Source organism: Crotalus tigris, unplaced genomic scaffold, assembly GCF_016545835.1.
Source record: "Crotalus tigris isolate CLP2741 ecotype Arizona unplaced genomic scaffold, ASM1654583v1 scf7180000020899.430614, whole genome shotgun sequence".
NCBI classification, from domain to species: Eukaryota; Metazoa; Chordata; class Lepidosauria; order Squamata; family Viperidae; genus Crotalus; species Crotalus tigris.
The window spans coordinates 101,415-127,266 of record NW_024098244.1 but is presented as its reverse complement, the minus strand read 5'-3'; the positions used below and the strand labels follow the sequence as shown (position 1 = coordinate 127,266).

The 25,852-nt window shown below is 40.7% G+C and overlaps 1 protein-coding gene across 17 annotated transcripts in view; it reads left to right on the top strand.

Moving 5' to 3' along the window:
• DNM2 (dynamin 2) overlaps nt 1–16,814 on the top strand; it is a 190,766-nt gene extending 173,952 nt beyond the window's left edge. For 11 of the 17 annotated variants that reach the window (XM_039368678.1, XM_039368692.1, XM_039368688.1 and 8 more), the window contains 5 exons: nt 9,242–9,353; nt 10,770–10,934; nt 12,189–12,424; nt 12,867–13,121; nt 13,606–16,814. In XM_039368678.1, the coding sequence (XP_039224612.1) occupies nt 9,242–9,353; nt 10,770–10,934; nt 12,189–12,424; nt 12,867–13,121; nt 13,606–13,675 (838 nt within the window). In that variant the 3' untranslated portion in view covers nt 13,676–16,814. The remainder of the gene's footprint in view (nt 1–9,241; nt 9,354–10,769; nt 10,935–12,188; nt 12,425–12,866; nt 13,122–13,605) is intronic. The other 6 variants (XM_039368693.1, XM_039368690.1, XM_039368684.1 and 3 more) reach the window with 1 other exon arrangement.
• The last annotated feature ends 9,038 nt before the right edge of the window (nt 16,815–25,852 follow it).

The following is a 25,852-nucleotide window of genomic DNA, read 5'->3' as shown; positions in this document are numbered from 1 at the left end:
GAAACCTGTGAGACAAAACTCATGAATGGACTAATGGATGAATACAAATTGTTCAAAAGAAACAGGTCTACAAAAAAAGGAGTGGGAGTTACACTATATTTAAGAGAACACTACATATCTACAGAAATGCACATGATCAAAGATAAAAATCTCTCCAGAATGTATATGGGTCAATATAAAAGAGAAAAAAAGTGGTATCGCCATAGGGGTATATTACAGGCCACCCAACCAATCAGAAGAAATAGATGAACTCTTTGCCAACCAGTTAACAAATGTATGTAGGAAGCATACCACAGTAGTAATGGCAGACTTCAACTATCCAGATATCAACTGGGAGACAAACTCTGCAGCAAGCAGGAGATCAAACAGATTCCTAACCAACCTAGCCGACAGCTTTGACATCCAAATGGTGGAGGAGGGAACCAGACATAAAGCTAAATGGACATAATTCTTACTAATAGAGAAGAAGTGATACTGGGAGTTGAAATTGCCGGAACCTTGGGTGAAAGTGACCACGTCATACTGGAATTTAAGATAATACAAACACTAGCAACAGAAAACAATCCAATCAGTGTCTTGAACTTCAAAAGAGCTGATTTTAACAAACTCAGAGCTAACCTAGGAAAGATCCCATGGATGAAAATCCTAAAGGGGAAAACAACGCAAGAAGCGTGGGAAACATCTTCATCAATGACTTAGATGAGGGAATTGAAGGGGAACTCATCAATTTTGCAGATGAAACCAAACTGGCAGGAGTAGCCAACATCCCAGAAGACAAACTCAGGATCCAAAAAGATCTTGAGAAACTTGAACAATGGGCCCTACCCAACAAAAGGAGTTTCAATGTGGAGAAAATTTTTATATTTAGGCAGGAAAAATTACAGGTATAATTACAGATTGGCGAGACCTGGCTTAAAAACAGACCTTGGAGCCCTAGTGGATGATCACTTGACTATGAGCCAGCAGTGAGCAGCAGCACCAAAAAAGCTAATACAATCCTGGGTTGTATAAACAGAGGCATAGAATCAAGATCATGCAATGTATTAGTACCACTTTATAAAACCCTAGTAAGACCACACCTGTGATACTGCAGCCAATTTTGGTAAGCATATCACAAAAAAAAAAAAAATGTGGAAGTTTGGAAAAAAATTCAGAGAAGAGCAACTGATTATTAAAGGCCTGGAGACCAAAACATATGAAGAACGGCTGCAGGACTTGGGTTTGGCTAGTCTAAAGAAAAGAAGAAATAGGGGAGACGTGATAGCAGTATTCCAATATTTGAGGGACTGCCACCAAGAAGAGGGGGTCACCAAAGCACCAGAGGGCAGGACAAGAAACAATGGTTGGAAACTGATCAAAGAGAGAAGCAATCTGGAATTAAGAAGAAACTTCCTGACAGTGAGGACAATTAACCAGTGGAACAGCTTGCCTTCAGAAATCATGGGCACTCCATCACTGGAGATTTTTAAGAAGAGGCTAGACAGTTACTTGTCTGAGATGGTATAGGTCCTCCTGCTTGAGCAGGGGGCTGGATTCGAAGATCTCCAAGGTCCCTTCCAGTTCTATTCTATTCTGACTGGATGGTCTTGCCAGAAAACCAAAATGATGGAGACTCGCAGATTAGTGTTTGTATCTGTCTGAATCCCCACCTCTCTCTTTTTCTCTGTATGTATAGTATATATATGTGTGTATGTTATATTGTGCTGTTTTATATGTTATAGAAGAAAGTTGCAAGTATTTTTCTGTCTTGTAAAAAAATAGCATTGCGTTACAGCAGAGAAACAGCATTTGCATAAAAACACTGGTCTTGAAGATTAGTGATGAAAATGAAATACTGCTTTTTTCTCTTGCCTTTAGCCATCTTTCATAGATATGCTTATATCTTGATACTTAAACCAAATTTAACTTTGCCTTTTGTTACATATTATATGATGGAAGTTGGAGCTGTGCTGCAGAGATGTGACTTTTGAAAAGAGATTAACAAAGTCTATTTCTCTTGGTTTGTTCAATAACTTTAATAAAATCTCTTTTAAAAAGTAAAAACCACTTTTTAAAGTGGTTAGATGAAGAGGGAAAATTTGATCATGGGTCAGCAGAGGTGGAATAGTTAGAGCCTTTTTATAGGCTGTTGTTTTCTGGGCAATTTGAATCAGCCCTAAATGGTCCACAGTGATAAGAATTGTATGGAATAGAGAAACATATGAAATTCAAGGAAACGAAAGGTTGTGGATAATGACACAAACCATTCTGATCATATAATGGTTAGTTAGGATCCAAGTTCCCTGATATTTGAAGAATCTTTCATTATTTCATTTTTCTTACAGTTTCACACATATATACATTCACATTATCCCCTTTTGGGTAAATAATGCTATACAAAGTGAAACAAACAAGAAATAGTAAGCAGAAGAAATTGGAGACAAAAAAATACAAACAGAGAAATGTGTCTAACTTTAGTTTACACTAATACTATTCATATACCTCATTCTGTTTGACAGCCAACCTTACTTCCCATATATTCATACACCAATTTATTTTCTTTTGTTCTTTCTCTTATCTACTCCATCCAACCATGATTTTCTTGGTTTTTCAATCAACTCATGTTCTCTTCTGTCACATGTTTTGTGATTCAAATATCACTCATTCTCTATATAAAATCAAATCACTTCAATATACTTCCTTTGTATTAGTCATTTACTTTTATATTCAGTTTATACTTTATAAACTGAATACACACACACACACACACACATACCAAAGCAAAGGCTCAGAATGAAGAAAGATTTGCAACAAAAGTCAAAGATAATTTAAAAAGTTTCTTTCAACATATAAATAACAAGAGAAAAGGGACTTCTGGTTTGCCAAGGCAGCTGCTATGGATGTCTGGAAGGCGAGCTCTGTCTTCTGCATTGCTGGGAGACCCTGGAAATGGTCAAAAGTCACCCTGTAGGGGCGACTAGCAAGGAGGGGATCCCTGCTTGATTACGGTAGGGCAGTAGCCCTTCCATTCGATCTGGGGCAGCCCTCCAAACCGGCGGATGAAAGACTGGCCATAGCAATATGGCTTGTCACTAAGCTGCAGACAGCCGAAGTCACATTTACCACCAGGCAATTATAAAGCAGCGCGGATAAGACTAGGTGAGGTCTACCTCTCTTAAATCCTAACTACTTTTTCCTGCATAAGCTGTTTAAAGTACTTTCCCTCCCTCTAGAAACAGCAGCAACTGACTATCCAGGGGAGTTTAAAATGTTGCAAGAATAACCTGATCCTAATTGGAATCTTATTTCTTAAAGTTTGTGGACTAAACGATTTTCTATTCTTACTGAAGATCTGGGTTTTTACTTTTAAAAAAGAAGCAAAACTGAAAAGATTATAAAAACATTGGACTCAAAAGAAAACTTTAAATTAGGGGCGACATCTTGTGGCTAAACCTGATATTACAATTTGTTATTGCTTAAAAGAGACTTGGCCAGCTACCCAGACAATAGATAAGACCTATGTAATCTTGAGACATTAGCTGTGAAGCTCAGCTGTGTTCCAGACTCAGTGACGACAAAAAAATTCCCTGCATTTTCTGATTGTAAAGCTTTTAACCTAATACACCACTAAGAGAATATGGATGAAGATCAGGAACAGATTCTCTTTATGTTGAAAGCAATTCATCAAACAGCTACTGATGAAATAAGAGGTTACAGAAAAGAACAAGATGTCAGCCCAGAGATACAAACTCAGACTTTGACTATAAGTAAAAAATTAACTACACAGAATATAACAGAAAAAGTGGAACAATTAAATATTATGACAGAAGATTCAACTGATCAACAAATACAGTCAATGGAAAATCCAGAAAAGGGAAAAGACTTTCTACACAAATCAGAAGAAACCTGAGGATCAAAAAGAAGAATAGATTTAAGAGAAGATAAACAGTTTAGGACAACCACGTCGAGATGGAAAAATAGAGAGACGATTTGTTAGTCCTCTCAAAAAAATGGCAACCGGATGGTTCTTTCTACGTCAAACAATATATATAACAACGCAGGGAGATTTATTTGATGATTCAAAAGCACAGACATGGAAGACGGTTTGGCAAAGAAAGAAAGCTAGAATAAGACTGAAGAAAATTGGGGTTTTGATTTACTAGTGAGAATTAAAATAGAACATACTCAAATAGATAAGATGTGTATTTTGAATACTAGATATTGTTATGAGTGGAGATAAAGAAAACTTTGGTCATTTAAAACAGTGGTTCTTAACCTGGGCAATATTGCCCCCCAGGGGGCGATTTCATTTTTCAGGGGGGCGATGAAACGAAAAGGGGTGACACGGGGCAAAGGAATGAAAAGGGGGCGATATGGGGGTGATGGAGCGAGATGATTTGGGGACACTTTTGAGACTTTTTCGTACAGTGAATCGCTGTATATCTGTCGTACAAAAACATCAAATCGCTCACTATTAGTGGATTGAATTGTGTTTTCAAATGTTCCTCCAGCTAGCTTCAGTACAGAACACCGTATATATGTGAATATGCATCGCTTATCTTCATGCGCGTTGTGCAGCAGCCTTTACCCATACAGTGGTACGCCATTGGCCAGAATATGGGAGATATGGGAAAAAGACTGGAAATAAATTATTTGCATTGATATGTCCTGATGACAATTTTAAAGAAAAAAAAAGTGTTTGCATAAATTGAAGAATTATTTCCTATGTTGTGATTGAGAGGTTATGTTGGGGGAGGGGGGTGATGACAACTTCCTCATTGGCTCAAGGGGGCAATTCGTTCAAAAAGGTTAAGAACCACTGATTTAAAACATGGAAGTAGAAATATTAACAGTTGAATTTGAACATTGATTTGCTTATAAGGGTTAAATGTAAAGGTAATTAAGATATATATAAGCTAAAAATTTATCGATGAATGTAATAAATATGTTCTTATTTAGCGGTAATAAAAAATACTAGCTTAAATATGAGATAGTAGATATTAAGAGAAGAAGAGAGGAAGTTTTAAATCAGGGCTTTTCAACCTTTTCACTGATTGTACCACGTTTAGGATACAGCAAGGTGTCAAAAACTTGATGACAAAAAAACCCCTGTTCAAAGTTGCAATTGCACTGAAATGACATGACCATTTTTCACACTTATGACCATTGCAGCATGCCCAGGGTCATGTGATTTATATTTGGATGCTTGGCAACTAATTCATATTTATGATGGTCACAGTGTCCCAAGGTCATGTAATCCCCTTTTGCAACCTTTTGACAAGCAAAATCAATGGTAGGGCTGCTAGTGGCCAAGTGCTAAGGCAGGACTTCCCTCCCTCTATCCCTCCTTCCTTCCCTGCCTCCCTCTTTCTCATGTCTACCTCCTTCTGAAGGAAGAATTTGAAAAAAAAACCCCATATTTTCTCTCTTCCATATATTCATTAAACAAGGAAAAGCCTCCAGAGACAGAAAAGACAAACTGCTGAGTGAACTAGCTTAAAAAGGAACATTCCCCTTTAAGAATTAGCTACTGGCTAGAAAGAAAAGTTAAGGAGCACAGCCAGCACTTAAGGAAGAAAAAAATGTAAATATTGGCTGCCGGCTAAGGCAGCCTCCCCAAATGGCTCCATTCATAAGTAAAGGAACGCTACAGGCAAAATCCATTCAGGAGAAAAATACTTCAAAATCCCTTGCAGCAAAACTTACAGCTAACAATAGCAGAGCAATAGAAGCTAACACGAGACATCAGCCATCAGCCAAATAGAAATTGCCAAACACTCCTTAAGAACGCAAAACCCACATTGCACAAATCCCAGAACTTCAAAGTCACAAAAGCACATAAGAATCCTCCACTCTCCATCTCCCTCCCTCCCTCCTTCCTCTGTGCCTCACCTCCAGCCATTGCTGCCTTTTTTCATTCCTCTCTTCTTCCTTCTTCCCCTCCCCCACTGCATTTTTTGACTGTTTGCTGCTGCCAGCACAGGTGGCTGCCACAGCAGTTGTAGATCGGCTCATGACCGGCCTGCTTGATCTCTTCTCTGCCTGCCCGCCCGCCCTCCTTCTCCTCCTCCTTCTTCTTTCCCTTTGGTGCAGCTAGAGCTGACTCCACCTCCTCCCAAGGCTGCTGTTTTTTTCTCCCTCTCCCTCTCTCACCCAAACTGCCTCCTTTTATAGCCTCTCCTGTCTCCGCCCCCTCCTCCTTTCTCATGGGGGAGTGTGAACCAGAAGTGAGCCTGGGGCCTTTGCCTCGCCCCAGCCACTCTGCAGCTCCAGAGGACTCTCTCACAGTCCTTGCCTGCACTGGCTCTTTCCCTCCCCTGCTACACTTGGCTAGGCTAGGCAGGGCTGCGTACCACCTGCCACTCGTCAATGTGCTACAAGTGGTACGCATACCACCAGTTCAAAAGCCCTGTTTTAAATGTTGAAATAAGAGAAATTTTGGTTACCAAATTTAAGATATTTGGAAATTACCCAAAAAATAAGAATATTATATTGTATTATTAATTGGTTGATTTAAGATGATGAGAATTCAAATAGGTAAGACGTATATCCTGAACACTAGATTTTGTGATGAATTGTGATAAAGGGAATTGGGATTATTTAAAACTTTGAAATTATAAATACTAAACGCTAAATTTAAATATTAATGGGAAACTGAAAATTGGGAAAAACCGATCAGGACATTGATTTTCTAAAAAGATTGAATGTTAAAACAACTACGACATGTATAAACAAAACTTATTGATAAATGTAAGAAAGTTATTTTTATTTAATCGATATAATAAGAATTGTATTAATTTAAATACGAGACAGTAAATACCAAGGGGAAAAGAGAGGAAATATTTAATGTAACAGTTTGAGATCTGTACTAAAGATATTTGTATGTTATTGAATTATTGACCAACTCAGCTGCCACGTTGCTTTTCAAATATTTAAATGTGAAATTAGAAAATCAATAAAAAAAAAATAAAAAAAACCCTCAAGAGAAAAGTCAAGGAAACGGTCGGTCTACTAAAGAGAGAAGATGGCAAGGGAGTAACAGGCAGTAAAGAGAAAACAAAGCTGCTTAACTCATTCTTTGCATCAATCTTCACACAAAAAGAAACTAGCCCAACCTACCAAAAACATAACTGTAAAAGACAGATTAGAAATAAAAATTAAAATAAGCAATGAAATGGTAAGAGAACATCTTGATGAATATAAATCATTGGAACCTGATGGATTATATCCCAGAGTTGTGAAGGAACTGGCAGATACCATCAAAGAACCATTGTACCATATCTTTCAAAAATCCTGGAACACTAGGGAACTACCTGAGGATTGGAAAAGAGTTTCCTTCAAAAAAGGAAAACAAAACAGACCAAGGAAACTACAGACCAATCAGCCTAACATCAGTACCTGGGAAGACATTGGAAAAGATAATCCAGAAACAGATCTGCAAGCATCTAAAATCCAATGAAGTTATAACCAGAAGCCAGCATGGGTTTGTTAAAAACAGGTCATGCCAAACCAATCTTATTTCATTCTTTGACAAAGTGACTAAATTAGTAGACCACCAAAATGCTCTGGAGATAGTATACTTAGACTTCAGCAAGGCATTCGACAAAGTAGACCACAGCTTACTTCTTGGTAAGCTAGAAAAGTGTGGGATAGATGGCATCACCACCAGATGGATTTGTAACTGGCTGATAAACCGTACTCAACAAGTAGTCCTAAATGGTACTACATCTACATGGAGGGAAGTAAGGCATTGGGTACCACAAAATTCTGTCTTAGGCCCAGTACTCTTCAATATCTTCGTAAATGACTTAGATGAGGGAATAGAAGGGGAACTCATCAAATTTGCAGATGATACTAAGTTGGCAGGAATAGCTAACACCCTAGAATGATAAGCTCAAGATCCAGATGGATCTCGACAGACTTGACCACTGGGCTCTATCTAACAAAATGAAATTCAACATAAAGTAAAATACTTAGGCAAGAAAAACCAAAAGTACGCATACAGATTAGGTGAAACCTGGCTTAAGCAGTAACTGTGAGAGGGATTTTGGAGTTCTAGTGGACAATCAATTAAATGTAAGCCAGCAGTGTGCAGCAGGAGCCAAAAAAGCCAATGCATTAACTGAGGGATTGAATCAAGATCATGTGAGGTACTAGTGCTGCTCTATAAAGCCTTAGTAAGTCTACACCTAGAATACTGTATCCAGTTTTGATGACCACAATATAAAAAAGATGTTGAGATTCTAGAAAGTGCAGAGAAGAGTAACAAAGAGTAACAAAGGGGCCTGTAGGCTAAAACATATGAAGAATGGTTGCAAGAACTGGGCATGGCTAGTCTAGTGAAGAGAAGGATCAAGGGTAACATGATAGTAGTGTTCCAATATTTGAAAGGCTGTCACAGAGAGGAGGGGGACAACTTATTTTCCAAAGCACCTGAAGGCCACACAAGGAACAATGGATGGAAACTGATCAAGGAGAAATAAGGAGAAATTTTCTGATGGTGAGAACAATCAACCAATGGAACAGCTTGCTTGCAGAAGTTGTGGGTGCTTCATCACTGGAGGCTTTCAAGAAGAGACTGGACAGCCACTTGTCAGAAATGGTATAGGCTTTTCTGCTTGAGCAGGGGGTTGGACAAGATGACCTACAAGGTCCCTTCTCACTCTGTTATTCTGTTATCATTCATTCATTGATTCTTTTTTCCTTCTTGTTTTTCCACACGCATTTATCCTGCATTCAGCTGAGTTTTGTGTTTCTCTTGATATACAAATAGTCCTTAGGTTACAACAATGGAAATTCCAGCTCCAAATGCTATTGTAACTTGTGGATTATTTGAACTCAATTCTCATTTCCACTTTACAAAGTGGGTGAAGTGCACACTTTGTACTTAGCTATTTTTGCTTCTCCCAGCAACAACAAATAGATATCTTTCTATTGGTATTAGCATATCTTAAAATTTCTCTGTATATTTTTCCATTTCCCCTTTAATTTTCAGATCCTTATTCTTCATGGTATATTCTGTAAAATATTCACTCAACACTTAGATTCTGAACCAATCATAGAGGTCATCTGCATAGAAGAATGCACAAACAATATCATTCCAATATCAATATACAGCTAATGTCATTACAGGCAAATCCAAAATTATCTATATTTAGTAAATACTGTAGAATATTTCTCTTACTCTTATTTCATGATGTTGATATTTTCTCTCATTTAATTAGATGGATAATTGTTTTGTTGTCGTGCATTTCTATTTTAGAAATGTATACAAAGATCTGCGTCAGATTGAACTTGCCTGCGATTCTCAGGAAGATGTGGATAGCTGGAAGGCCTCCTTCCTTCGTGCTGGTGTTTATCCTGAGAAAGATCAAGTAAATATTGCTCAGATTTTCAGTTGAAAGGGAGGGAGGGAATTGCTAAAGAATTTCCTGTCAATTGTTGCCGTTGTCAGGAAGTGCCTTATACCTAAAATCAAGAGTAGGCAATCTTTTTCATGCTGAGGGACACAATACAACAAGCTTACAGAGAGGGTGCAGTGCTATCGCTAAAGATGTTGAGAGGTTGGCCATTTTTCAACCAACTTGTGTTTTTGAAAATTATGAAAGTGTTTTAAGATAAGGGTTAGACACATTTTTCTTCACAGAAGCCCATTTTTCCTGTCTTTATTCTGTCATTTTCATGCCAAATTATGCAATTTTGAAAATCTGAAACATCAGATTTCAGCAACAATATCTTAAGTGATTTAAGTGCTCTCGGGTGGAGTTGGATACAGGCAGTCCTTGATTAACTACCCTAGTAGGGATCGGAATTTGCATCTCTAAGCAAAGCAGTTGTTAGGAAAAATATCATGTGACTGCACCACTTAGTGATGGCAGTTCCTGTATGATTGTTAAATGAGGACTACATCTATTAGGCGTGGACTTCATCTTCTCTGCCCTGCCACGCTTGCTTATGCTTCAGCCACCCCACCTGCCTATCTCCCACCCCATTTTGTCCATTTGGCCACCCTGCACTTTGCTGTCCCTAGTTGACTTTTGCCATCTTCTTCCTCCAGCTGCTAACTAGGCATGCTGGGCTGAGGCAACTACTGGCTCTTCATGTGGCCTCATGAAGAGCCAACCAGGTTATTTTTTATGTTTTGCAGTTGCTAAACTACTGATTTGTAGTCAGTATTCAAGAGTAAAAAATAATGACAAAGCAATATTCTTTTGTCTTAAATAGATATCCAGTCTTTATTGTCAGAAAAAAATAAATTAAATGTGAAGCATACTTAGTTAACTTTTATTTTTCATATTCTTTCATAGTGCAGGAATCAAGGAGATAATCAGCTTGGGTTTGATGTATTCAGCATCATTTGCATGTATAAGAATTGTTTAAACTACTCAATTCTATATATATAAACCTATATAGTCCCCTGCTGCTTTCTAATAATTTATAGACATTTTTTCATTTTATTAAATATTCTACTTATCTAGGTGAAGGAGAATGAGTAGACAAGATATAGCTTTTGCAAGAAAGGGTTATCTTATAGAAAATGAATTTAAAATAAGAGAATACATTTTAAGAGGAATAATAAGATGCAAAAGAAGTTGACTTTATAATCTTTAATGCAACAAGAAGATAAAGAATAATATTTGTACATTATCAGTTTTGTGCATTAGCGTAGTCTGCCATCTTAATTAGCCTTTCTGTGTGCAACAGACCTAAGCTCTTTTGAAAGAACTGTAGTTCTGATTCTGCTGTTAGATATTTTATATTGTAACAGTGTCCATTTTTCCTATACACAGGTAGAAAATGAAGATGGAGCTCAGGAAAATACCTTTTCCATGGATCCTCAACTGGAACGCCAAGTAGAAACTATCCGCAATCTTGTTGATTCATATGTTGGGATCATCAACAAATCTATCCGAGATCTTATGCCAAAGACAATAATGCACCTAATGATAAATAATGTAAGTATGGATTGATAATTTATTTTGCCAGAGTGGCAGAGGGATGAAACTAGATGTTATTCTGAGGCCAAAGAGATTATCCCTCACTCTCAAAATGGCAATTGTAAACCCCATAAATTATTAGTTTTTAAATAATAAAATTTTCTGTTCCCTTCTGCAATCCTGATATTCTGGCAAGAGATTTAAGAGGAAAAGATATTGTAATGATTTGCCTTAGAATTTATACTTGAAGAGTATAAATTGGTGAAATGCTTTGCATTAAATAATAACTTCTGGTAATTATGGAGACAGTATTGTAGAAGTAATGTGCAGGAGCAACATTTTTTATGGATTTTTTATGGCACTTGGCTAAGATCATTTTACGGGGCCATATCTCAGCCACATTGCTTTAGGTTGATCAAATCCAAGTGGAATCAATACATCAAAAGAGAATCCACATTGACTTAGGTTGGTACCAAATAATTTTTTGCAGGAAATCTGGAATTTATCTTGAAGAGTAAACAAACAGACAACTTGGGTTGAAAATTAATTTGAGCCAGTAGCCATCTTCTGCTGTTTGGGCACAAGTTTTAATTAAAACTATTCCAGCTTTACTCGGAGGAGCACAGTGAGGAATCAGAAAGAGATTCCTTATAAAGTTTGATTATACAATTTATAATGGTTCTAGATTCTTACATGCACATATTGAAACTCATAGGACAGCTGTGATACTTCTTTGGCCTCAAATACTTTCAGTCCACCATGTATATAATTATCTCCCATTGTGTAAAAAATATTGGCAGCTATACTTTTGATTTTCCAACAAAATTTGCTCCACATTGTCAGGCACCCTGCTAAGAGACCAAAAATATAGGGTTTTTTTAATGCAACCCTTTGCCATTAAAAGGTTGTCTGTTCCTGTTTTAAGCTTTAATTTGTTTATTTAATGTATTATGTGAATTCAGCCATTATGGTCTTTGTGTTTTTTAAACATTGTTTTTTATACATTGTTATATAGACTCAAACAACTATATGATCAATGGAAATCTTTCCATAATGAAGTAAGTTGAAGCCAGAGCAGTCTTCCTCTGAATCATTGAGTGCAGCATCCCATGTGGGGGAAGTGTCCTTTCCTCTCACTATTTCCAATGAATAGATAGCTAGGGTTGTGATCTAAACCAGCCTCTTGAAGTTACTCCACTTTTGATCTATCCAACCCAGACTATTGGAAAGCATTACATTTTCTATGCACCCAATATTACCTATCCCTCACAGACCAAGGATTTCATCCACTCGGAACTGCTGGCATACTTATACTCCTCTGCAGACCAAAACAGCTTGATGGAGGAGTCAGCAGACCAGGCACAGCGCAGGGATGACATGTTGCGAATGTACCATGCCCTGAAGGAAGCTTTGAATATAATTGGAGACATCACTACCAGTACAGTTTCCACCCCAGTTCCTCCTCCTGTGGATGATACGTGGCTGCAGGCAGGAAGCGGTGGGCATAGGTAAGTTGGTATATTAGTTAATTGGTTCTGTTGTGCTATTTGTTAAGAGGAAGGATGAAAATATGGGATGTCACAAAGCCAAAAGCCACAAATGACTATCACAACTGAATGGGATTGGTCCAGATTCTTGACTGGCACTCTATAGTTGATTCATTCCTTCTAGAATGACAACACTGAACTAAATACACATTCTTCTATGTGTATTTGTTAGTCAGCTTCTAATTCTGTCATAATTTTGTTCATCAAAATTTTCAAATCAGATTTTTTTGTATAGTGGGTATTTTTTACCTAAAAGAATATTCTTGTATTGCTTTTGAAATAAACTCTTTACATATTGTTTTTGGCTGGTTTGTCTGAAAATGATTGATATTATTTGGAGTTCTGTTATCTTAAATTATATAACTTGTTCTATTTTAATGGGTCTTTTTTCTTTTCTTTACAGCCCAACATCTCAGCGCAGGCCTCCTTCTACTGCATTGCCCCCAGGAAGACCTCCAGCTGTGAGGGGCCCCATGCCTGGCCCTCCCTTGATTCCAGTGCCAGCAGCAGGTTCATCCTCTTATGTGGCACCACCCATTCCTTCACGCCCTGTACCACAAAGTGCATTTATTACTAATAATGACCCTTTCTCAGCACCACCTCAAATTCCTTCACGGCCGGCACGTATTCCACCTGGTATACCTCCAGGTGTACCCAGGTAAGGGCCAATTCAAATTTCCCTCAGCTATTTTTTTAATTTGACCTGGACTATGGCATAATTCTGTGGCTTATGAAATAGCCACAGTTTTTGTCCCTGTATAAACGTATTAATTTTGAATAGATATAGAAGATACTGTATTTAGATACTTTCTAAAAAATTAGAAAATAGCTTATGCAGAATCTTGGCATGGTGCAGCTTTTTTAGTGGTTGAAAGATCTGTGGGAAAAATTAGGTGTAAACTTTAAGAGCCTCCTTTCACATACAGGGAGGTAATTTTTGTCAAACTTTTTTTCCAAAAATTGAAATGAAGGAGAAGGGAGGAAATGATTTTAGGCTGTCCAGAAGATAAGCAATAGTTCTATAACATTTGCACATAGCATAGGCATTCAGAAGAAGCAGGAAAATGGGCAGGAAGGCACTTATATCTTGGCAATGACTGTCTAATTTCCACCTTCTATTTCTCTATTCATTTTCTCTGCAGCAGAAGACCCCCTGCAGCACCGAACCGGCCCACCATTATCAGACCAACTGAGCCCTCCTTGTTAGATTAACCATGATCACTATCCAGGGGGGAAGGCAATATTGCTTGTTAACTATGTTATGGAGAGAACTCATGCTTAATCTTTAATGTAAAGAAGCTCTTTCTAACTGGTCAGTTATAACCAAGGCCCATTTTTCCTATTTCTCCTCCTCCATTTTCCTTCCCACAGTAACACAACCATAGCCACAGACATCAAAGAATAGATGCTGTCGGTTGATTACCTATAAAAGCTCTGAGAAGCCAAGCATTCCTGTTCTATTTCTCTCTGTGTCCTTGGATCTTGGCTAGGAAAGGATTTGATGACCAGGGTCTTCCATTCTGGGAAGAGGGGGATTGATTTCTTCCTGGTTTTTCATGGTGGCCATACCAGGCCCATTCCACATGGGAACATGGAAGATTATGTTTTGTGGAATTGTTTTGCACTTTGTTGGAAATAGAGAAACAACCCCCTACTTGAGTGATTGTGATGAGAGTGCCTACAAATGTGTAAAACTAGAGAGATTGTATTTCCACTAACTCTTGTTAGAATTTCCTGCTATTAATGTTGATTGGATCTATTTTCCCTGCCACCCTTTAATTCCTTTGTTATAATATATACGAAATCTTCCTCTTAGACTTTTACCTTCTCACCATGGCATTTTAGTACAACATAGATCAATTTATTTCTATATAGCTCTGAAAAATAATGAAACTGCAAATAAAAAACGGCTGATAAATCCAATTTATGAAACTGGAGCAAGATTTTATCAAACATAATAATTGGAAAGTAGAATGCACCAAGTTGTTTTTGAGTCTCAGGTATAGTGCTGACTTTATGCCATGCTATCCTTTGCACAACCAGTGATTATACTTCAATGGAAGCAGCAAACTTAGATTGCCAGGTACAACCTGGGATGAACTTGATGTAATATTAGAAAAGACCAATGGCCAATTGCAGGGGATGATTTAATCATTTTCATATAAAATTGGCCAGGATAAATTAGTCAACCTCCAATAGAGAAGTGGTAGGAAGAAGCAATACTTAAAAAACTGTGATCTTTTGCAGAGATTACTACTATAGAGACTTTCTTATTATGCAGATTTCTTTGTCCTTCAGTTCAACTGAACTATATTTGCTTCTAGATTGAGGCAGATTCTTTTTGGCAAACACTATTCCAAGATAGATTAAAGTTCTCTCTGCCCCACAGGAACTAATATAGGAGTCTATGTTCTCTGAAAAGCTTTTTTTATGTTGGCTACTCCATCTTTAGAACCATTATTATTCCAAGAGTTTGTGGAGCAAGACTGGAGAGTCATAAAGTAATCTGCCCTCTCTGGGCTGTGGTTGTATATACTTCTTCATAAATCAGACTGTATTGGTACTTCTCTGATTCTAGTATTTTTTAAAAGAAGACCCAAGTTGCCCCCAGCCTGCTCTCACTTACATAAATGTATCAGGGATATCTGTGCCCTTCCTAAGATAAGATATATGCCTTAATGCTTCTTTCTCTTTTTATGTGATCCGAAACAGAAATTGCTTGCCTCATGTCTTAATTCCAGAGTGCTAACTTTGTGCCTTTATTATTGCTTAAATTCTATGTCATTTGTTCGAATAACCAGCACTGCCTTTCTGTAAATGTCCCTCTATTGCCAAAGTCATTACCAAGGGCTTTGAACCTTTTTTGCAATATATTTCTCCAAAAACAAGTGCTTGCCATGTAGCATGGACTTCTCTGATTTGTTGTCTCTTGATTCTTTGTTACCATGTGTGAAGGAGTTATTATATCTTTTCTCCATCTTTAAAATAAAAAAGCTCCCAGCAGTTTGAGATAAGTGCCTCCATTATGTATCCAATTAATAAACTAAAATAAAGGGAAATTCTGCTGGTGGAAGGTCTCTACCAATTTGTGGTGTTGACTTTTTATGCATTTTTTATTCTATTAGTTCTGAACATATCTTTACTTAAGAACTATTGGACTTCGAATGAATAGAAAAATGTAAGTTCATGTTTCTGTTAACTAACATGTCCAAATAGCAATAGTCTTGAGTAATAACTGATTTCTTGAGCCACTTGGTATTATTTCTGACTTGGAGGTTAGTAGTATCCAATCTACTAAAAGCAACTGAATTTACAAATTTCAAAATTAATGGTATTAATGCAGCTAACATCTTTATCCTACCTTTTTTATGGATGTTTACAAGTATTCATCATCTCACAATTAAAAGTAAAAGTGCTTTTTGTAGGATCAAGTGGGACAAATAGAACTGGTCCACCTTGCATTGCAGAACTTGACCTGTCTCTGTAGCAGGAAGACCATTTAATATTGAGAGGCATTAGTTGCCTCTCTCAAAGGAGATTGCCATTTAGTTTTGCAGATATAGGAGACCTTTCAATATGTAGCAATAAATTAATTCAATTGCTCATACAGAAGGATACATAAAATATCTTTAGGTTACCTAGCTTTATGGTTATAGTTTCATATATTTTTTGCCTATAATAATCATGAAAAATAAGCAGATTTCAGACACATATTTTCTAATTTTTAGTAACATTCTAATTATGATGTTAAATTTAACCTTTACAAATACATAAAGTGAACAGAGTAACAGGGAAAGAAAGGTTTTCCAATCCAATCTTACATCCCAAATTAATACATTTTGCCCAATATGTCATTGTTATTTCTTCATGCATTTTTTACTAAATTATTTCAGCCCTTACACACTTTTTGTTGTATTATGTCTGTGTATATCATTGTCTCAACCTGTTGAATGTCACATCCAATGACATGTTGTTATGAATGTTTTAGATTTCATTTTGATGGCAATTTACATCTTTGCTTTTTAAAATGTAGGTTTTTCTTATGCCTAAAATGTGTAATACATACAAGTCCTGGAATAAAACACTGACTTCCACCCATGACTAATTAGTTTAATAGATAATAGGTCTCCTTAAGGGTAATCTTGGTTAATCCATAAATTAGTTATGATTAATAATTTCTCCTTCCCCAAATACTTCTAACATTGTTGCAGGTATTTCCAAAATATACATAAAATTGGACCTGTCAATTACATCTCTAACCATTTGTGTTATAATTGGAATGTTTACTTGATTATTTAAACTGATGTAAAAAAAAAATTAAATGGTTGTTCCCAGTTATTTGGACAAGAGATTTTAAAGTGTTTATTTTGAATACTTCTAAAAACAGGCTGTTTTGTATGTTTTATTCTTTATTTGAGAGTTAAAAGGAATCATTCTAAAATGAAATTGCGTTATTTAAAAACTGAAAATTAAATCCAGTAATACAATATTTTGCAGTGCTTTTCTTTAAAATGTCTAGACTGAAATGCAGTTTAAACTTTTTAAAAAGTATCTGTTGGACACTTGTCCCAACTTGGTCATTTAAAAAGAAAGAGCCTTTTGACTGCATTCGTAGTGAAAGGTATACTTTTACTAAAGCCAAGTGGTTACAAGATATTTCAATGGGGTTTATTGGGATATTTGCCATGGAATTTTTAGAGATGTGCTGTCAGGACTTCAATACCTCATCTCAAGAAAGTAAAACTCATGGAAGCGGTTTCTTCCAAAAGGAGCTTTTATTAGGAGAAGCTCATAGCAGCATAATAGACAGGATCTGAGGGGTTCCCGCCAGATCGATAGATTAAAAAGTATCCCCAAGCATAACCCCACCCCATAGTTCATCTGGTCAGTTCAAACAGCCAATCCCAAGATGTTAGGTTTGTTGCGGGAAAAAGGAGATAACATCAGGCCGTCTCCGGACTGCAGCGATGTTTAGGCGACTCTTCGCACCTTTCCTTGTGAACGTGGAGATAAACAGTTGCCGAAGGTACATTCCATTCTCCTCCCCCTTTCTAGCTGACAACAGGGGAGAGAAAGATCACAGAGGAAGAAATGCAGGAACAGCAAAATGTTACATTGTAGTGATAGAGGAAACAAGGCAATAACCCTCAAGCGTTTCCCCCCTCCCCTCCAGGAGTATGGCAGAACCCAGGGAGAGAAGAGAATGCAATTTGGGTTTAGAGAGAAAGAAAAGGCCCTTTAAAATATGGGTTCTGACAGGTGGGGCTTGCATATGTTGCACATCAACCCACTCATTTTAGAGGGAGGAAAGTCCTTCCATAGGATTAAGTATTGGAGTTTGCCCCTTAAAAAGCGGGAATCAAGAATGACTTTGATCTCAATGTGTTCACCTTCAATGAGTGTTGGTGTTGGAGGTGGGTTCATAGCAGGATGCAAAGGATGTGGCTACTGACTTTAATAGGCTGCAGTGGAAAATTGGATGGATGTGCCTGAGAGTTTTTGGCAGTGTTAATTGAACTGTGATTGGATTGTACTTTGGGCCCAATTTTTTGGACTGCGTTCTGGATTGCAAGAATTTGGTGGAGAGGTAGACTTTCTCCCACTTGAAAGTCTTTTTGCTGAGAGTATTTTTTATCTGCATTTTTTTTTGTGGGTTTCTCATAAATCTTCTAGCACTTTGCGGAAAATGGGCCAGGTAGTTTGAAGGGATTTAATCCATTCTGTCAGTGACGTGGTTTGGAAGCTCAGCTGGGTCAGTTCCAGTATAGCCACAAAGTCGTGGCTGGTTGCCACTCAGAATGGCCAGTACTGCTGTGAACTGCATTGTTGAATGCAACTTCTGCGAATGGGAAGAGATTGGACAACTTGTCTTGTTGGTTACTGATATAACACCTAAGCTACTGTTCCAACACGCCATTCGCACATTCCTAGGCTCTGGGGGTAATGCGAGAATAGCCTCGGATAGTCTCCACTAGCTTGAGAAACTCTTACCAGAATTGTCAGGTGAATTGGACACCCCTGTCTGAGGATCCAGTCTGGCAGCCTGTGAAGCCTGTAGATGTGCTGCACAAAGATTCTTGCTAGAGTACATGTAGAGGAGATTTTGGGACATGTTACAAAAAGTAAAGAGGTTGGTGACAGCCTAGATCCGTGGTGGCGAACCTATGGCACGCGTGCCACAGGTGGCACGCAGAGCCCTCTCTGTGGGCATGCGCACTGTCACCCCAGTCCTAGGCCTCTGCCTCCATGTGCACAAAAAAAGTTCAATCAATTTCAACTTTTTGCAGGAAAAAAAAAGATCTCGCAAATTGGAATTGATTGATTAAACGTTATTTTTAGTCCCACACAGTGGCGGAGAATTGACGCATCAGAGCTGGAAAGAAGGTGGGGGGAGTGGCGGGAGCAGGGTGCTCCATGTGAGGGGTGGGGCGAGGCCTGTGCATGGGGTAGAGAAGCAATGCAGCGGTGCTAGCATGGTGGTAGACCAATTGCTTCCCTCCCGCTGCCAGACACCTGCCGAAGCCGCACAGGGTAAGGTTTCTGCCCCCGCCCAGATGCCCTCACCTCTCTCAAGTATTTTTTTACTAACCTGCCTTTCAGCTGCATTTGGTTTCTCCGTTCGCTTCTCAGCCTTCACCATGTGTTTGTGGGACAAAAAAAAAAGTTCCACAAGATCTTGTGAGAAGTTAGAAAGTCTGATGAAACTTTTTTTTTACCGATAGTCCCACAAACACAAAGGCTGAGAAGCGAACAGAGAAATGGAATGCAGCTGAAAGGCAGGTTATTAAAAAAAACGCTTGGGGTAGGTGAGGACATCAGGGCGGGGGCAGTAGCATTACCCTGCATGGTAGCGGGAGGATGGGGCCCGTGCCAGGCCAGGTCCTGCAGCCCCAGGGCAGCCATGCTAGGTGGTGGGCAGAGCATTGAGGTGGGGGCTGGCAGGCCGACCAAAGCAGCAGGTGGAGCCCAGAGACTCAGGAATGGAGGGTGCTGAAGTGGGCGGTTGGGCCATTGGCAAGAGCAATGCAGTTGAGCGGAAAGCAGCCTCAGAGGATTTCTTTCCTTACCTGCCCCACTTGTTCTGAGGCCCCTTTCTGCTCAGATGCATTGCTTTTATGACCGCCCACTTCAGCACCCTCCTTCCCCGAGCCTCCGCACTCCACCTTCTGCTTTGGTGGCTCTGTAGGCAGAGATGCGAAGTTCTCTTCTTTGTCAGAGAAGAGAACTTTGCAGCTCTGCCTACAGAGCCACCAAAGCTGTAGCTTGGATCCTCAAATTATGGCCTGATCTGTCTTTTTATCTGGCCTGCCTCAACCTCCCAAGCAAGCTGTCCAATTGTGAGGAGAGAGAGGGTGGGTGGATGGTGGTGAGACCCCCAGCCAGTAGTGGGACGGCGAATTGGTGGGAGATGTTTTTTCCCAGTTTCTCCCTTGCACGCCCGAGAGCGCACTCACATTTTGGCCACAACTCCTTCCTTTCCTCCTCTTGCCTATTTGCATTTTTACCTCAGGGCCCGGCTGAGAGGTTTAGGCCTCACTTGCAGCCTTGGCCTCACTTAGGGCAGCCAAGCCTAGTGATGACAATGCCACTGCTGCTTCTGAGGCGGGTCCCACGCTAGGCACTATGGAACGCGAGCCCCAGTCTCCGCCACTGTTGCTGCTGCCGCCATGCACAGCAAAGGGTGAGGTATTTGTGGGGGGCGGCCGAGATGAACGAGAAAAAGGAGGAGAACTTGCTCCTGGAAGGTTATTGAGGGGTTGTGTGTAGCTGAGACGATGAAAGTTCGGGGGAACCGCCGGGAGGGAGGATGCGGTTGACCTTTGGAGGAGCATCCCGATCCACAAAGGAGGGTGGTGGTGCCACGTCCAGGTTAAGCCCCGAGAGGTGGGCAAAGCTGGGGATGATGAAGCAGCTCGGAGAAACTGGGAGTGCCGGTGCTGGTGGTTGAGAGAAACTTCATTGGCCTTTAGGGTCCAGGAAATGGTGGAGGAAGGATGGCAGCATTGGAATGTGCCCCATGGGAAAGGCATGAGGTCCTGCCAGGCAGGTTCTTCTGCACTGAGACAGTCCAGAATGCCAATCAAGGAGACTATTTCTGGCTAAGAGTTAAAATGAAGGGTCCTTCGGGGGGGGGAATGCCTGTGAGGATGGTGGTCTTGCAGACATTTCAGGATCCAAAGTGGGATAATAGGTGACCTTATTATCATGGGTCATGAGATGTCTACAAAAAAGCCATAAAGCTCAGAGTGAACCACTTCCTTCATTACAACTTCAAAGGGACTGAATGTGGATATCACCAAAAGGACTAAACATAACAATAGGGCCCATCACCTTTCATGTACTCCTCTTTGAAGTCTCCCTTCCACCGGCCGTGAGGAAAAAGGGGGTGGAAATGTAATGCCTGGGATTGTCACTAGAAGGATGGTGAGGTGGGGGGGCTGCTTGGGAACACTTAAAACCTTGAACCGTAGGGCTTGGGCCCCAGGTCCTGTCTAGAATGCCTGCAACCATTTTCTCTTAATAAAGATTCTTGTTGGAAGAAATATTCCAAGAGTTCTGTCTTCTTAAGATGCAAAGTAGGGTGGGTCCTTACATTAGATAGGACCTGCAGAATTAGTCCACCTGGGAGAACCTTGCCGGGGGACTTTGCAAAAAATTACCATGTCAGACGAGCAGGGAAGGGAGAAAACTCTCTAGAAAGAGAGCCGCTGCCCCGACTGAAACCTTACCAGATGTCGGGATCTGAGAGGTCAGATTCCTCAGGAGAAGAGGTGGTGGAGACACAGGACCACAAACCTTGGTGGTCAATGGGCATTGGAAATAAAGGCGAATGAGGAAAAAAAATGAAGGTGACCCTGAGGTGGGGGCCAACCAAGCAGAATGGAAGTAGGAGATGGAGAAATCCCTGCACGCGAGGAGGAAGGGAGCTGGGCACCGTACTCAGGCTGGATCCTAGAGAAAGCTATCGACCTGATGAAGAGAATGCTCAGCTCCCTAGGAAAGGAGAATTCTGAGCCCTACGGCTGCCCCAGCTGCTGGAGCCGCAAAGGGAGAGACACTGAGGGGGAAGTGGAACCTGCAGCCCCAGAGACGTCTGCTGATCCAGTAGTCCACACTCCCCGCTGACCCGCAGACGGCAATCTGGATGGAAGACACTACCACCGACAACCAAGGTACCGATCCATTCAAAGACTCCCGCCGCTGGACATGAGATTCAAGGGGGAGCCGACACGGTTGGGGTTTTTTCTAACCCAAGTCCTCAGCTACATGGAGGAATATGGGAAGCACATCCCCAGCGACAAAGCCCATATTCTGATCATGCAATCTGCCCTGCACGGGCCGGCCGCAGATTGGGTGGTGCACGATTCCAATGCCCCAGAGCTCAATGATTTCAACTGTTTCATGTCCTCTCTGAGAAGGCGATTTGAGGACCCCCTGGCTAATCACAAAGCCCCCGAAAGGATCAAAATAATGAGACAAAGTAAACGCCCGGTAACCGAATATACGCAACAATTCCAGGCCATTGCCAGCAAAATGAACTGGCGGGAAGACATCCTCCTTAGCCATTTAAAAGATGAACTAAATGATGACCTATATAATGCTTGCCTGCCCCGAGGGGATCCACACCAACTTGAGGAATGGTACGTCTTGGCAGAGGAAGCAGAGATCGACGTATTGAAGAGGCACCACCGAGGAAAACAACGGGCTCGCTCACCACCTGAGTTCACATGTGAACCAGTGAAACCATCGGCTACGGCCAAGAAGCAAATGGGGTGTTTCAAGTGTGGGAGAGAAGGGCATCGGGCTGTAGAATGCTGTTCAAAAGCCCCCCAGCACAACTCAGACAGATCACCGGCTGGCAAATCCGGAAAATATCCAGCTAAGCCAAAAGAATCTGCCATGAGAATGATGGAGGCTGTGGAATCCCCCACCTCTGCTCATCAGGGGGAAAGAACTCCAGCCTACACCACAGGGCCGGTGGACGTCTCAGACGACAGCTCGGAAGGCGAACCCCTGGTAAGTGGACGCATTGCACCCATCCTCAAGACAGTGACTATATTAATTCCCCCCATGCCTGAAGCCGTGAAGGTGAAAGCCTTAATAGACTCTGGCTGCACCCGCTGCCTCATTAGCCTGATGCTACTGGGGAATCTGGGCATTCCGTCGAGACTGGAACAACCAATATCATTTGGCCAGTTAGATGGGTCCATAGCAGGCGGGATGGCAGCTTCCCTAGCCACTTTACCAATACACCTCTCCCTGGGCAAATATGAGGAAGACATAACGTTTGTAGTGACCCCAGGCATGGAATGTCCGACGATCCTAGGGATGGAATGGTTAAAAAAATGGAACCCCTGGGTGAATTGGAGGACGGCAGAAATCAAATTCCTGAAAGGGGACCCTATGGACTTAAAATCCCAAGGGGAGCTACCAAAATTAAGAACAGAAAAAGCACCCATGGGAGAGGAAAAGTGACTATCAGAAATACCAGAGGAATACAGAGATCTTGCTGAAGTTTTCAGTGAGGAGAGGTCGGATGAGCTCCCCCCCCCCAATGACCCACAGACTGTGCCATTGAATTCAAGCCTGGGGCAAAACTCCCGAAGCCCAGATTATACTCCATGAGCCCAAAGGAGAAGGAGGAAATGGAAAGATTCATAAAGGAAAACCTAGAAACGGGGTTCATTGGGCCAGCCAAGCCTAAAGTGGCTGCTCTGGTCCTCTTTAGAGAGAAGAAGGATGGCTCTTTACACTTATGCGTGGATTATAGGTTCCTGAATACAATCAGTGAAAGCAACCTATACCCTCTGCCCCTCATGAAGGACATATTGTCACACCTCTTGAAAGGGAAAATTTTTTACTAAACTAGACCTAGGGGAAGCTTACTATTGCATGAGAATTAAGGAAGGGGATGAATGGAAGACCGCATTTAACTGCCCAATGGGGTGCTACCAATTCAAAGTCTTGCCATTTGGATTACAAGGGGGCCCCACAGTATTTATGCAATTAATGATGTTCTAAGGGAGCACAGGTCCTGGTTTACTTAGATGATATTCTTATCTTCACCGAACCAAAAGAGGAACATGTCAACCTAGTCAGAGTGGTTTTAAAGAAACTGCAAGCCGCCCACCTATATGCCAAACTCTCAAAATGCGAATTCCACCAGGAAAGGATAGACTACCTAGATTATCGCATATCCCCACAGGGCATTGAAATGGACCCAGAGAAGGTCAAAGCAGTATTAGATTGGGCACCACCCCGCACAAGAAAGCAACTACAAAGTTTCCTGGGCTTTGCAAACTTTTACCGCCAATTCATCCCCTCATTTGCCCAGATAGCCTTGCCCCTCACTAACTTACTAAAAATGAAGGGAGCATCCTCAGTAAAACCTAGCCAGCCACTAACATGGACAATGGAGTGCCAAGCAGCGTTTGAGAGATTAAAGAGACTTTTTTCTGCCGAACCAGTACTAAGGCATCCAGACATGGATAAGCCCTTCGTAATACAGGCAGATGCAAGTGATGTGGCAGTGGGGGCTGTTCTATTACAAGAAAACAATGATGGAGTATTGCAACCCTGTGCATATACATCCAAGAAACTCATGGAAACAGAACAGCGCTGGCCCGTATGGGAGAAGGAGGCATACCGGATATGTTGGTCATTACTCACATGGTGACAGTTCCTTGAAGGCAGCAAAATCCCTTTCCAGGTGTGGACAGACCACAAAAATTTGGAAGCCCAGGAAACTCAATCCTAAAGAAGCCCGCTGGTCCCAGCATTTTCACCAGTTCAAATTGAAGCTCAAACATTTACCAGGGAGAAAAAACTTCCTGGCAGATGCAGTATCTCGCATGCCCCAATATAACAGCACGCGAGCCACTGACTCTAAACTGATGATGGTAGAATCACAACTGGCAGCGCCAGTAACCACCAGAGCCCAAGCTAAACTAAAACCACAGCTGGGCAGCCAAACCGGAATTGAATTCTGGAAAAGTTTGGAAACAGATGAATGGTTCCAGAAAAATAAACACGTGTGCACCATGATACATGGGCTACCTTGGATGGGGGAAAAGTTATATATACCAACAACCCAAAGAGTCACATTCATGCAGGTTTGCCACGACACAAAATCAGCAGGGCATTTTGGATTTGTAAAAACATTACACTTAATTAAATGGCAATTTTGGTGGCCATCCATAAAAAAGGACATAGAAAGTTACGTGGCCAGCTGCCCAAAGTGTGCAACTGCATAGAGGTTGCAAGGGAAATCACCCGGACTGTTACAAACAGTGGCAAATCCCTCAGCCGCCTGAAGGGAAATAGCCATGGATTTTATAGTGGAATTACCAGAAAGCAATGGGAATACTGTTGTCTGGATAGTCACGGACTTGTTTTCCAAACAGGTGCACTTTATCCCTTGCCAAAAGATTCCCACTGGAAAAGACTTAGCAAAACTTTTCATCCAGCATATTTACAGATTGCATGCATCATCTCTGATAGGGGAGTGCAATTTACGTCTGTATTTTGGAAGGAATTTTTATCCCTCTTAGGGACCACTCAGGGACTGACATCTAGCCATCATCAACAAGGAGATGGACAAACAGAACGGGTTCACTCACTACTTGAGAAATATTTAAGATGCTTTATTGATTTACAACAGTCCAATTGGACGGACCTACTCCCTTTTGCAGAAGTTGCCTGCAATAATGCAGTCCATTCCAGCACAGGTTACACTCCTTGGTTACGAGGGTACTGACTTTTCTAGGCTGCCCTATCTATGTTTCCTGGTAAAAAACATGGGAAAATCCCATTGGAGAAAAATTCCACTTAGGGTTCGGGTTAGGTTACAATAAACTCATAGAGCAAAATAGACATTGCCAATACACTCGGAGTGCTTGGGTATGGTTAGGAGGGCACTAACTTTTCCAGGCTTACTTTTCCATGTTTCCTGATAAAACACATGGGAAAATCCCATTGGAGGAAATTTCCACTTAGGTATAGAGTTATGTTAAGATGATATCAGAGAGCAAAATGAACATCGTCAACAAATTCAGAGTGCTTGGGTATGGTTAGGAGGGTACTGACATTTCCAGGCTGCCCTATGAATTTTTCCCAGTAAAATACATGGGAAAATCCCATTGGAAGAAAATTCCACTTAGGGTTAGTTTTAGGACACAATGAACTCAGAGCAAAATGGACATCGCCAACAAATTCGGAGTGCTTTGGAGTGGTTAGGAGGAGACTCCGTTTTCCAGGCTGACCTTTCCATGTTTCCTATTAAAAGACAAGGGAAAATCCCATTGGAAGAAAATACCACTTAGGGTTAGGGTTAGGTTACAATGAACTCTTAGAACAAAATGGACATCAACAAGAAATTCGGACTGCTTG